The sequence below is a fragment of the Marmota monax genome, unplaced genomic scaffold, assembly GCF_021218885.2.
Source record: "Marmota monax isolate L192 unplaced genomic scaffold, Marmota_monax_Labrador192_F-V1.1 WCK01_AAM20220418_F8-fsc00014, whole genome shotgun sequence".
Classification (NCBI taxonomy): Eukaryota; Metazoa; Chordata; class Mammalia; order Rodentia; family Sciuridae; genus Marmota; species Marmota monax.
This window is the reverse complement of record NW_026695222.1, coordinates 14,403,491-14,417,851: the sequence shown is the minus strand read 5'-3', so window position 1 is coordinate 14,417,851 and position 14,361 is coordinate 14,403,491. Positions and strand designations below refer to the sequence as shown.

General features: G+C 47.4%; 1 protein-coding gene across 3 annotated transcripts in view; it reads left to right on the top strand.

Moving 5' to 3' along the window:
• Positions 1-13,555, top strand: part of Cdk5rap1 (CDK5 regulatory subunit associated protein 1) — a 71,131-nt gene extending 57,576 nt beyond the window's left edge. Inside the window, exons 14-15 of one of the 3 annotated variants that reach the window (XM_058575420.1) lie at positions 10,963-11,080; positions 12,538-13,555. In XM_058575420.1, coding sequence (XP_058431403.1) covers positions 10,963-11,080; positions 12,538-12,608 — 189 coding nt within the window. In that variant the 3' untranslated portion in view covers positions 12,609-13,555. Of the gene's footprint in view, positions 1-10,962; positions 11,476-12,537 lie in introns of those variants that run through there. The other 2 variants (XM_058575419.1, XM_058575418.1) reach the window with 2 other exon arrangements.
• The last annotated feature ends 806 nt before the right edge of the window (positions 13,556-14,361 follow it).

Genomic DNA, 14,361 nt, shown 5'->3' with positions numbered 1-14,361 from the left:
GGTAACTGGGGAACTGGAGAGTTTTGAATCATGCAGTTACGATCTCAGGCCTGCCCCTTTCCACTGGAATGTGTCCATTGACATCTGTTCAGTGAGCCAATGAGCAGATGCTGTCCAGTGAGCTCAGCACCTTCTCCACAGCTGTGTCAGTCATTCTATCCGCTCATCCAGGCTGCAGGTCCCCCACGTCTGCCTGAAGATCTTCGTAGGGAAGCGGAGAGCTGGGTGCAGCCCACTAAGACCCTGCTGTTTGGGTCTTAGCTGTTCTAGGTGACTTCTGGGGATCACCTCCCACCCTTCACGCTCAGGTTCCTCTCTCACTTAATTTCCCCAGTGTTTTACCCTCTAACGTTTAGGGTCACGTGGAAGCTTATGTCTCTAACAGCATTTTCCTGAGAACGTAGACTCTGGAGTTCCTATTTGCCTTTCACAGCCCATCAAGTTTTGTAAAATCAGGGTTGTGGGTCTTTGTTCTTGAAATATGAAAGTTGTCAGAATCAACCTGGAGTTGCTTTTGTCAAGCCCTAACCCCCAAGATAAGTAAATGAAGCTGAGGGATTATGAAGGAGGGGATCCCGCGTGTGTGTACCCGATAAAAACCACTATTACCAGAAGACTTGACCAGAACCTTGCACAAAAGTAACTTGCAGGAATATCTGCCCAGCAAATGTCAGTTCAACCTTGGACTGGCATCACCCCTGTTATTAGTCGATTATTATTATTATTATTTTGGTACTGGGGATTGAACTCAGGGGCACTTCACCACTGAGCCACATCCCCAGCCCTTTTCTGTATTTTGTTCAGAGACAAGGTCTCACTGAGTTGCTTAGCACCTCACTAAGTTGCTGAGGCAGGTTTTGAACTTTGCAATCCTCCTGCCTCAGCCTCCTGAGCTGCTGGGATGACAGGCGTGTGCTACCACTCCTGGATAATCCATTATTTTTTTTCAAAATATTTCATGTAATCCTCATCTTACCTTAAAAAACTTCCCCTTGCCCCAGCCTGCTTGAATACACTCCCAGTTCACTGTGGTGTAGTTATTTCCATTGTTGTTATTCTATTCCCCGCCCCCCCCCCCAAATTAATTCATCTGTAGAGACTTATGATTTTTATTAGGTTGAGCTTGCAACCAATAGGCTGAGCCTCCTTGAAGACAGGGGGCCCAGCCCCAGGGAGATGAAGCAGGTAGTCAAAATCAATCTCTCGTTCAGACTCTTGCTTTGACAGCTGAGATTGCCCCAAACAGCACGACAGCATGTTACAGGAGAAAATTACAGATCTTCAAGTGGAAGGAGTCTAGTAGTTGACGAGCAAAAAAAGCAAGCCTTCTGCCATTTGCCAACACGGTGAAAAGAGCGGTTATGGCATAATCTGAAACCAGCTACAATTCTTCATCTTGAATCAATGAACTTTTCGAAAACAAAACCAATCACAAAACTTGGTATATTTTCCCAGCTTTCTCACTTGACTCATCTGGGAGACTGGAATGAATCTCACACAACAGCTAAGCATTCTTTAAGGGGAAAAAAAATCCTGTGCCAGAGTCACTGTGTTCACAGCAATGTTATTAGACTGTGACCCAGTGGAATACTTAAAGAATCCCAGGAATAGCTGGGTGCCGTGGCACACACCTGTAATTCCAGCGACTTGGGAGGCTGGGGCAGGAGGATCACGAGTTCAAAGCCAGCCTCAGCAAAAGCAAGGCCCTAAGCAACTCAGTGAGACTCTGTCTCTAAATAAAATACAGAATAGGGCTGGGGATGTGGCTCAGTGGTCAAGTGCCCCTGAGTTCAATCCTTGGTACCAAAAAAAAAAAAAAATCGCAGGAATACTCCCCCCCCCATTCTCTTAAAAGCACCTCCATAGCAGGTGCTCAGTCCCCTCCCCTTTCTGGGTGGACTGTGCTTCATTTCAGCGTGGAGGCCGCTGCTAGATCTGAACCTTAAACCCTAGATACGGGTCCTTAGATAGCTGCCCTCTGCTTGCTGCTATTGCAGAGTTGCGACCTTCTCCTCTCTGCGTTTGATGCGCAAGTCCTTACCTGGCCCGGTGTTGGTGGGTCTCAGTTTTCAGCAGCTGCCTCTCCTGCTCTTGCCCCTGAACTATCGATGGCGAAGCTGCATCCTATTTTTATAGACTGGTGTCTCTTGAAAAAGTCATCAGAGAAGATGGGACATGATTCAAGCGTGCTGATAAGGGTGGCGTGACCCCGGCTGTCTTCCAAGATCAGCACCTGCTCATTGCTAGGCCATTGTTCTGAGACTTCCTGGAAGGTGTTTGGAGTGGCTGGAGCTTCTCGGGAAGGGGCAGTCAGCTACGGGTCTGTCCCCTTCTTATTTACACCTTCCTAGTTCTGCTTGGAGCTGTGAGGACATTGGGCGAGGCAGAGCAGAAGGGCCTGCAGAGGGGGCAGGTACCCGTCCTGTGGGGCCCATTTTGGTGCCCTCGCGGTGCCCTGGGCGGAGGCAGCCCTCAGCACTGAGTGAACAAGCCCAGGGCAGGAATCTGTGATGGAGGTCTGAGGTCCTTTGCACAGGGTGCCCAGGGACGGTCTCCTGTCAAGGACAGTGACCTCAGGCTTGAGTGAGTGAACGACCTAGCTAAGGACAAGCAGCAGGTGCAAGGGGACCAGAAGGTACACACAGCCTGAAATGGCAGGGCAAGAACGAGGCCTAGAGGGCGTTCAGCAGGGCAGCGAGGGGACAGTAGCCTGCTGTGGTCTCATTTATATTCAAGAAATTCTGGTCTCTAGGCCAGACTGTCTCTCACTGTGATTTAATTCCTGGAGCCTATTTTCTGGGCCTCGGGCTTTCCCTTCATCCCCAGAGAAAGGCCACGAGGCTCCCACCGTTCGAAGTTTTGTGGTTTTTTCCTGAACCCACTGTCGTGCTCTGTAGGACAATCAGAGTTTCCAAAACAGGACTCTGGGCAAGGGGCTCATTTTGACTAAGGAGGGTCAGTGCCTGCTCCCTCTCGATGCACGCTGGGCATGGACTGGGTCGTGGCCTTCAAGAGGCTCGGCATGTTGGTCGCAGGGCCGTCTCCTGTCCTCTCCAGTTCTCATAGCACAAACCTCCACTACAGTCGCATTTGCCAAAGGTCCCATTTGGGCCATTGCTGAAATGTCAGATGCAAAGAACAAATAACAGTTGACCTTTTCTCACAGGGTAGAACTGAGAGTTTTGCACATGATGATAAGTAGAAGACAAAATCCGACTGTCCTGTGTCTTATTTTTCTTGGACATTTGAGGGAAATTGAGTCATCTTTGAGGTGAAGTTTGTGCCACCCATTGGTGGGTGTGCCCTTGATTTTGGTACCTATAATGGTTCTCTGGAGCCAGAGAATAACCCCAACTCCAGCAGTGGGGAGGGGCACATCCGGGAGGCGGCTTTGATGGCTCCTGGGGCCTGTTGGTTCTTTGTGTTTCTCCCCTTCTTTGAACTCAGGGCAGCCAGTGAATCTGCTAATCCAGGCTCTGCAAAGAGAGGGAGAACATTTCTTATCAGATGGGAGGAGGCTGACTTGTTCCAGGCACTAAGTGATTTAACCTGCTGACCTTTGAAGGGAGGGCTCCTTTCAAGACGGGCCAAGGCCTGGCTGGAATCACAATTGCCAGTGATAAGGCAGGTGCCAATTCTTAATGGCTTCTGTGTGAAGAGATCACAAAGGCTAGGCCGTGTGAGGGTGTCCCTTGATAGGGGATTTTGACCTTTCTTAGGTGTTATCTTCAGACACACACAATACCCATACCTTTGGACACAGTTATCCCTTTATCCTTTTAAATCCTTGTCTCCAGCCCCCTGGAACTCCGAGTCTTGTCAGCATCCCTGTCTCAGTCCTGGGGTCTACTTCATCTTGGATCACGGGCAGTCACGACTCACAGGGGCCTCTCAAAGGAACTTTGTGTCCCTGAATCCTTTGACATTGCATGTAAAATTTAGCGCTAACATTCACTTCTAGAGACATACCTTTAACGCAATTCTTGATGGATCTTATGATTTTTAAAAGGTTAAGAGCCAGTGGTTTAGAAATAGGCAGTTTATGTTCACAGCCTTTGGTGCCAGACAGAGCTGGGTGTAAATTTTCTTTTTTTCCTTGTACTGGGGATTGAACTCAAGGGGAGCTTTACCACTGAGTTATATCCTCAGCCCTTTTTATTTTATTTTTTAATTTTGAGACAGGGTTTCTCTAAGATAATAAGAGTGGCCTTGAACTCATGATCCTCCTGCCTCAGCCTTCTGAGTTGCTGGGATTAGGCTTTTTCTCAGATTTTATACCATTAGGCAAGTATGGTGGCTTATGCCTGTAATCCCAGTGGCTTGGAGGCTGATGCAGGAGAATTGTAAGTTCAAAGCCAGCCTCAACAACTTAGTGAGGCCCTAAGCAACTTAATGAAACCCTGACTCAAAAAAAAAAAAAAAAAAAAAAAAAAAGGGCTGGGGATGTGACTCATTGTTAAAGCACCCCTGGTGGGAGGAGGCTGACTCGTTCCAAGCACTAAGTGATTTAACCTGCTGACCTTGCTTTAAAGTATCAAAAAAAAAAAAAAAATCTATATCGTTTACCTGTGAATTCAGTATGGACACCATTCACCTGAATCCGATATGGACAACTTGCTTGCAACAATTCAATATGGATTTTTGGTTTTCTTTCTTTGCAGAAAACAAAATGGATTCTTTACAATACTTTTAAACAGAATGAAGGCAGATATAGAACTGTCTTTAACCTCACACTGAAGGTTTCATTTTCAGTGACAGGATAGAGTTTTCTTGACATATTCTACCAAAATATTTACATGAACCAACCTTGTCACAAGTACATTAAAAATTTCCAAAAGCTAAGTATTTGCCTTAAGACATATTTGTTGCATTTTTGGAGACAAGGATCACTGTGTTGCCCAAGCAGGTCTTGAACTTTTTTTTTTTTTTTTTTTAAAGAGAGAGGGAGAGAGAGAGAGTTTTAATATCTATTTTTTAGTATTTGGCGGACACAACATCTTTGTTTGTATGTGGTGCTGAGGATCGAACCTGGGCCGCACGCATGCCAGGCGAGTGCGCTACTGCTTGAACCACATCCCCAGCCTTTTTTTTTTTTTTTTTTTTTTTGGTGCTGGGGATTAAACCCGAGGCCTTGTGCATGCAAGGCAAGCACTCTTATCAACTAAGGTATATCCCCAGTCCTAGTTCTCGAACTCAAGTGATCCCCCACCTTGGCCTGTAGGTAGCTGGGACAACAGGTGCATGTCACCGTGCCTGGCCAGTGTCTGTTTGCCTGCTTCTTCTATCCAGTTACCCCACAGATGTCAACATCCAGCGTTGGCCCTGTGGTTTCTTTTTCTTTCTTTTTTTGGTAGGTGTGGGGGTTACTGGGGATTGAACTCAAGGGCACTCAACTACTGAGATGCATCCTCAGCTCTTTTTTATATTTTATTTGGAGACAGGGTCTCACTGATTTGCTTAGGACCTCACCATTGCTGAGGCTGGCTTTGAACTCATGATCCTCCTGTCTCAGCCTCCTGAGCTGCTGGGATTACAGGCGGGCACTCCTTTCCCTCCTTTCCTGCTGAAGACCTTCTGCCTCTTTTCCTTTGACTGGGTGCCCATGGCCTCTTCGATGTGCAGTGATAGTGATAGTGATAGCCGCAAGTATCTCTGGGCTGCCATTTGCCTGTGGACTCAGCCAGCCTGGGTTCCACATGGAGAACTAACACTGCCCAGGATGGAGCGGGGGTGTGTGTGTCAAGGAAATCACACTGAAACTTCTGCCAAGCCACCAAACCCTCCCCACTGAGCTCTTGGAAAATGCTGCCCACCCTTACAGCAAGCAGCCAGTTGTCCTGAGCAGCCGCAGCATTACCCCTGTCATCTGCATCATCCTACCAAGAAACTGCAACTCGAAAAGTGAAGTTCCTCCTCTGCGAGTGTCAGGACTGGCTCTCAAACCCCAGTGTGCCTGCTAACAAAGCCTGGACCTGGGGTATGCTCTTTATCTTCTCGTCTCAGATTCTTGAGGCTGGGGCACGCGCCCCAGGCCCACGGCATCCCTCTCTTCATGGTGTGCAGTGAAGAGTGAGCCAGCCTCTCAGGGCCTCAGCTTCTGTCCATCAAATAGGCTAACACCTCCCCGCCTGCTTCTCCTTCATGGGGCTCCTGGGAATCAGAGAAGCCGCAGCTCTGAGTGTGGAAGGTGGCAGCCTGCACGAGGCCGGGGACTTCCGCCCTCTTCATCCCTATCACCGTCCCACTTCAGAATGGCACTGGGCAGAAATAAGGGCTCCCTGGGCTGCCAGTTTGGATGGATCAGAGCTGAGTCTCCTAACACTTCACAATAAAACAGGTGCAAAACCAAGTGTGATGTTGCGCGCCTATAATCCCAGCTACTCGGGAGGCTGAGGCAGGAGGATTGCAAGCTCTAAGCCAGCCTCAGCAATTTAGCAAGACCTGGTCTCAAAACAATAAAAGGGGTTGGGGATATAGCTTGGAAGTGGAGTGCCCTGGGTTCAATCTCCAATACCCCCAAATAAAACAAAACCAGATACTCCCCACTCCTTTGCACTATTCCCAAAGTTCTGGGAATCTAGCCATGGCTCCATCTCTTTTTTTCTCTTAAAAATGTCTGACCAAATTCATATTCAGCCCACTACAGGGCTGGGCCTGTAGCTCTTTAAACAGTGGCTGACCACTGCACACAGAACACTATCCACATTTTTGGCATTGGCCTGTGAGCTCTGTGTGGTTGGAACCCTGCCGGCCTCTCCAATCTTGTCCCCACCTCTTCTTGCTAATCATTTTAGCTGTATTGGTTTAGTTTTAGTTTCTCAGACATATCTAGCTCGTTCCCACCTCAGGACCTTTGTACATTCTGTTCCCATGCCTGAAACTCTTTTATCCACCCACATTTTGCCTGACTCACTCATCCTGTAGACCTTGGCTCAATATCTTCTCTGAGAGGCCTTTCCTGGCCACCTCACCTTAAAAACGCTGCTCCCTCCACTAATCTCCTCCTGGTACCTTGGAGATTTCATCTCAGCCCTCATTGGAATTCATGGTCATGTGTCTTTTGCCGGCTGAATTGTCTAGTGTCATCTCCCTCATCAGCTCCATGAGGGCACAAGAGGGCCACTCTTGCTTTGCTTGCTTGTGTGGCACACAAGAGGTGCTTGATATACATTTATTGAGTGAATGAGAACATTCTTTTTTCCTCTAACGATAAAAGCAACCATATTCATGACAAAAAGTTTGGAAAAGATTTTAAGAAACAAAAATCATCTGCAATCCTATTGCTCAAGCTGTCTGATAATTACGGCCAACATTTTGAGTGGATGTATTTTAATTTTTTGTAGTTGTAGATGGACAGCAAGCTTTTATTTTGTTTATTTTTGTGTGGTGCTGAGGATCAAACCCAGTGCCTCACATGTGCTAGGCAAGTGCTCGGCCACTGAGCTACACCCCCAGCCTGAGTGGATGTGTTTTATATATATTCAAACATGGGATCACAGTCTGAATAGATTTGTATCCTGATCTTGTGACCATATTTTTATGACATCAAATACTTTTTTAAAGCATTATTTTATTTTATTTTTTTGTTCTAACTAGTTATACATGACAGTAGAGTGAATTTTGACACATCCTACATAAAAGGAGTATAACTTCTCAATCTTGTAGTTGTACCTGATGTAGAGCTACAGGGTCATGTAATCATATATGCACACAGGGTAATAATGTCTGAGTCATTCTACTATCATTCCTACCCCCATTACCCCTCCCTTCCCTTCGCTTCCCTCTATCTAGTCCAAAGTACCTCTGTTCTTCCCTAGCCACCCCACTTATTGTGAATTAGCATCCGCATATCAGAGAAAACATTTGGCCTTTGTTTTTTTTAGATTGTCTTATTTTGCTTAGCATGATATTCTCCAGCTCCATCCATTTACCAGCCAATACCATAATTTCATTCTTCTTTAAGGCTGAGTAATATTGCATTGTGTATATGTATGTATGTGTATGTATGTGTGTGTGTATATATATATCACAATTTCTTTATCCATTCATCTGTTGAAGGGCACCTAGGTTGGTTCCATAGTTTAGCTATTATGAATTGAACTGTTAATGCATTATTTTAATGGCTGTATAATATTTCTCATTAAGAAATTATCATAAAAAGCAATCCTTTAAGGTTGGACAGTTAGGTTATTCCCAAATTTTCACCATAAAAACCAATGCTGTGTCAACAGTCTTGCCCTTTGTCTTTGCATGTCCAATTTTTTTTTTCTCTAGGAAGTTTCCAGAAGTGGGGACAATAGATGTAGCTCAGTAGTAGAGCACTTGCTTAGCATACATGAGGCCCTGGGTTCAATTTCCAGTCACACACACACGCACACACACACACCAAAAAATAAAAAAAAGAAAAGAAAAAAGAAATCCCTAGAAGTGAGATTTTATCATATGCATTTCAAATAACATGAATAGTTTCAAGATTCCTGGGTTCCTCATGCCAATCTTAAGTATGTGGAGGTGCTCTGGCCCTGAGCTACATCCCACTCCCCAGCCCTTTTCATTTCTCATTTGGAGACAGGCTCCCGAAGTTGCCCAGACTGCTCCAAATTTGTGATCCTCCTGCCTCACCTCCCAAATAGTTGGGATTGCAGGCATGTACCTCTGAGCCCAAAAGTATTTGGATTTCTTGTGGGAAAAAGTGAGAGTCAATTAGTGAAATATATGAATTACAGATTTACTTTGGAAAGAAAAATGGTTCAGCATAGCCTTTTAAACTGGGTTGCATTTGTTTTAAAATGTCATTACAGGGCTGGAGCTGTAGCTCAGTGGTAGAGTGCTTGCCTAGCACGTGTGAGGTACTGGGTTTGATCCTCGGTACCACATAAAAATAAATGAACCAAATAAAGGTATTGTGCCCATCTACAACTTAAAAAAAAAGAAAAAAAAAAGTCACTACTGAGCTGGGTGCAGTGGTGCATGCCCATAATCCCAGCACCTTGGAGGCTGAGACAGGAGGATTGCAAGTTCAAAGCCAGCCTCAGCAAAAGCCAGGTGCTAAGCAACTCAGTGAGACCCTGACTCTAAATAAAACACAAAAAGGACTGGGGATGTGGGGCTCAGTGGCTCAGCACCCCTGGGTTCAATCCCTGGTACAAAAAAAAAAAAAAAAAAAAAGAGCCACTACTAGGGGCTCTTGATTCGAATACAAAAGAATGATTTATCACTGTATTATATTTTTATGCAAATAGAGACTCTGAAGTCCTCAGCCCCCTGGGGGCCAGCAGTGGTGTCTCGGATGCTGGCAGGGCCTGGGTTGGTGGTGGTTAAGTTTGCCCAGGCCTGGATCCAGCTCTCCCTAGATGACTCCTTAGCGAGACGGGCATGGGATGAGAAAACAGGCTAGCAGTCACAGAGTGCGGGAGAAACCAAGTTAGAGACTAGGGTCACGGAGGAGGCCCCGAGGAAGGGGCTTCTCATTCCTCTTTTTCTTTTCTTTCTTTTTTTTTGAAAACACATTATGAAGGTACATTTTTGAAAGTAATAAAAAGTTGGCAATATTAACATATAAGACAACATAATAGAGTTTTTTTTACATGTGTCAAGGACATTTTTAAAAAGCACACTCCCATAAAATATTACCTTTTTGCTCTTCACTCTGTCACTAAGTAAGGATGTATTAAAGTGTTGAAGTAAAAATAAAAGTATTAGCCAGGTGCAGCGGGGTCCGCCTTTAATCCCAGGAACTGGGAGGCGGGAGGATTGTAAATTAGTGCCATCCTGGGCAGCTTAGTGATGCCCAGTCCCCAAATGAAAAACAGAAAGGGCTGGTGTTGCCCAGGCTGGTTGATCCTCCCACCTCAGCCTCAGCTTCTGGGACCCTAGGTGCATGCCACTAGGTGCATTTCCCATGTCATCATTTACGTCTGGATGTAGCAGAGATTTTTCCAAGCATAAATTTCCTTGGATGGTAGTAAAAGGGGGAAAAAAGTCCCTGAGAAATTTTAAATATTTTCAAATTGTAATTGACACATAATAATTGCATATATTTGAGGGGATAGCGTGGTGTTCCCACACAGCACCCCATGTGTAACGAGCAGAGTCCGTGACACGTCGTCACCTCAAACATTTATCATTGTTGGGAACATTAGGACCTCAGAGAGGGTGATGTCCAAGTTGACCTCAAGGAGAGAAGGCAGGACCCTGCAGGTGTGGGAGGAGGGAGGGGAGGGTTCAGGCGCTGGAGCAGCTCTGGGCTCCTGGGCAGAGCAGAGAGGGGTGAAGGGCCGAGCTGGGCCAGGTGGGCCTCCAGGAAGACTGTGGATGTTCTAAGGGGGACGGAGCAACAGGGAGTCTTCTGAAAACTCACTCTGGTGGGGTGTGGGCCTGGTGGGAGCAGGGAGACCGGAGAAGACGTGTAGAGTCACCTGCGAGAGGCGGGGAGCCCTTGTCCAGTGTGACATCGTGACAGCTGATGGGCTGCTGGCCAAGGTGTGGAGGAGCGACGGCCTTTGGGATGTGGGGCCTGCAGCCCTGGCTGGGGCGTGGCTGCCTGGTGCTGGCCGGGGAGGAGCGTGGCTCTGCGCTCCCTGCTCGAGGCCCCTGTTTCCCAGCACCCACCCCACCACTCTTAGTTATTACCCCAACTGTCAAAATACACCCGTCCCATGTGCCTTTGGCCCTGGGGTTCTTGAGGGCTCCGGCCTAGGCCTGATCTCCACTCAGAGCAAGCGCGGAGGCTCCCCAGAGGGGCCTGGAAAGTGGGCCTTGGCCGGGCAGCCTCCCCAGCCTCACTGAGGCCACAGAAGCGCTCCTGTGGTCGGCTGTAGGCGTTGCTTTGCTGTGCAAGGTTTCATTTGAAGAAATGGATCATTAGCCTTGAAAAGTTTGAAAGCCGCTGCTGCTGCTGCTGCTTCGTCTTCTTCTTCTTTTAAATATTTTTTAGTACCTTTATTTTTTATTTATTTATAGGTGGTGCTGAGGGTCGAACCTGGTGCCTCACACATGCTAGGCAAGTGCTCTGCCACCGAGCCCCAGCCCAGCCCTGAAAGCCACTTCTTCCTTAAGACGACCTTCACGACCTTCACGGGTGAGGGCAGGGGAGATGCTGGGCCACCAGAGTGCAAGAGGCATTTGGGGCAGGGTTACAGATTGACCCTTTGCTCCCCGCTGAGTAGCGAGGCTGGCCTGGGAGAGGACGTGGGGGCTCGTCTCCTGGGTGTGGAAATGGCCTTGGTTACAGAGGGGTTTGGCGCTATAGGGTGAAGTTAGGCTGGTTTCCTCCTTGGCACTCGTGGGACACCCGGGCTGGTTGTGTAGGTTAGAACTTCAACTCCAGAGGGCAGCTGCGAAAGGTGGGAGTGGGAGCCCCGATTTATTCCCCTCCTCCCCGGCCATGTCCAGTATGGCTGTGTGTCCGTTTAGCACTAATTTGCGATGGGGGAAGGCCAAAGCCTGCCACAGTCTGGCTGGGCACAAAATCACGAGCCACTCACAGCCTTGTAGATTCAAACAGCAATTCTTTATTCCCGACCTCTCACGGGCACTCTACACGCACGTTCTGGGGAAAATTCCACACCTCCACCGGGCTCTGCATCCCAAATACTCTCTGAATCCCGCGAGAACTCAATGGGAACTCAAGGAGCGGGCACCTGAGGCAGCAGGATACGCCCTGTTCCCAGCAGGATCCACACCCTAAACCTGGAACCGCCCTAAACCCGAATCCGCCCTGGTCCTTGAGCAGGGTCACCTTTCTCAAACATTCATGCAATGTCACTGCAAATGACCTGGGTCCAAGGCAAGCCCATTTCCACAATGGAGAGTCCTCCCTCTAAGCAACATTGGGTAGGCTGACAAGGAAATTGCCATGCGTCATTCCTACTTGGCTATGGCTCTCAGCATCACTGGTGACACCATCATAATTGCAGTGATGCAATTGTTAGAAATTTTTTTCAAAAAGCCCATTAACTTTAATTTCTGGTGGTGCAGAAATTAGAAGTCTCAGATGAGGGTGTTAAAATTTGTAGACAAGAGCCAATTTAGAAAACATTAAACTAGAAGGAAATTGGTTTAAAACCACATCAAAAAATTAAAAGGACTAAAGTAATTCTAAAAACTAAGACAAAATGCTTTTGGAAGACTTTAATTTAAAAGATCTTTAAATTTCCAAAGGATGCATATAGGATATTTTGGAACATCATCCCTAAAGAAAAATCAGTTAATGTTTTACTTAACAGGAATCCTATACAATCCACAGGGACAAAGCATAGTTGAAAGAGCTCATCAAACTATTAAAACGTACTTATTAAAGCAAAAAGAGGGAATTGGGAAGGGGTATATATTCCCCAAAGATAAACTTAAAATAACGCTTTTTACTCTAAACTTTTAAAATTTAGATTCATCAGGGCTCAGTGCTGCGGAAAGACATATGTATCCAAAAAATTACATAAACCTAAGGTACTTTGGAAAGATATTCTAACAGGACAATGGAAAGGTCCTGACCCAGTGATTGTCTGGAGTCAGGGTTCTCTTTGTGTGTTTCCACAGGGAGAACAGCAGCAGATTTGGATTCCAGAGAGACTAACCAAAGCAATTTCTACAGACCAAAAAGAAGATGATTTGACTTAAATCCATAACAGCTGATATCCAGAGCTCCAGCTTGGCTATTCTTACATCTGCGAACTGCTTGCAGAACTTTCCTGGACTATGTATCACTTGTATACATTGTGAACTATCGTTTGGTGCAACGAATTGTGGTAGTGCTGGCATATCTTTGCTGATGGTGTCACCAGTGATGCAATTTTTCCAAAGGAGCCGTCAATTGGCTTGGTGTCATGGCATTTCTGTATCCTCCTCCCTTCTGCTAGTGATGGTCTAAAATTTGGGGGCCAACAGAGGTGAGGCAAAGAACCTCACCCCCCCCCCCCACTGGCACCAAGTCCAAATTTGGGGGCCAACAGAGGTGAGGCAAGAACCTCACCCCCCACTGGTGCAAAGGCCTATCCACAAGTATGGCTGTATGCTGGACCGGTAGTCAGTGACGGGTATGATCCAATTGCAGTGGTATCAACCTAAGACAGGAGGCTGACACCTAGAGGTCAGCTCATCCCATGACGGGTAAGAACCATATGTTGAATTGGACAACCTAACAGGCACGGTCCCTAAGCCACATTGCTTGTTGTTTAATTAATCAGAAGGGGGGAGATGCTGAGAGCCATAGCCAAGTAGGAATGATGCATGGCAATTTCCTTGTCAGCCTACCCAATGTTGCTTAGAGGGAGGACTCTCCATTGTGGAAATGGGCTTGCCTTGGACCCAGGTCATTTGCAGTGACATTGCATGAATGTTTGAGAAAGGTGACCCTGCTCAAGGACCAGGGCAGATTCGGGTTTAGGGCGGTTCCAGGTTTAGGGTGTGGATCCTGCTGGGAACAGGGCGTATCCTGCTGCCTCAGGCACCCACTCCTTGAGTTCCCGTTGAGTTCTCGCGGGATTCAGAGAGTATTTGGGATGCAGAGCCCGGTGGAGGTGTGGAATTTTCCCCAGAACGTGCGTGTAGAGTGCCCGTGAGAGGTCGGGAATAAATAATTGCTGTTTGAATCTACAAGGCTGTGAGTGGCTCGTGATTTTGTGCCCAGCCAGACTGTGGCAAAAGCCCAGCGCCTAACATTCAGTACCTGCCTCCTGCCTTCAGGGCCCACTGTTACTGGAAACATTGGATTCACTGCTGCATTGTTTTGTAGGAATATTATTTTCCAGAACTCTCAGGGTGAGCCTGCCCACCTGGGAGTGGCGACCAGCCCGCATGCCCGCCTGGCACCTCAGTTCTCTCTGAAGATGAAGGAGGCTGCCTGCAAGCTGTGAAGGGAGGTGCCTGATAAAGTCACTGGAGGCCTTCAAGGCCCTGAGGCCACCTCCACGGGCCATTTTGTGCCCCTGACTAAACTAGGCCTGCAGCAAGCTGGGTGCTGAATCCGTGAGTTTTGTAAAAAGTGTATCATCCGCGAGGCGGGCAAATAGACGAGCTGGAAGACCAAGCCTCAAATCTGCCCCTGGCCCGGGCTATGCCCGGAGAACAGGCAGATGGTCAGAGGGTGGGAAGGGCTATCGGAGGTGAGGAAAAGTGGAGAAGCCGGGTCCACGCTTGGGGGTCCACACTTAGGAGTCCACACTTGGGGGTCCACACTTGGGGGTCCACACACAGGCAGTCGTACTTTGTGGCTCTTCAAAGACACACTTTCAGCTAGTGGCCCTTCATGTCAAAACGTCAGCCATCGGACACTTAGGACCCCAAACAACATAGACAAACTCGCCACTGTGACCCGTGTGCTTGAGGTGTCACCTGAAGCAAAGCTGATGGGGACACACACGC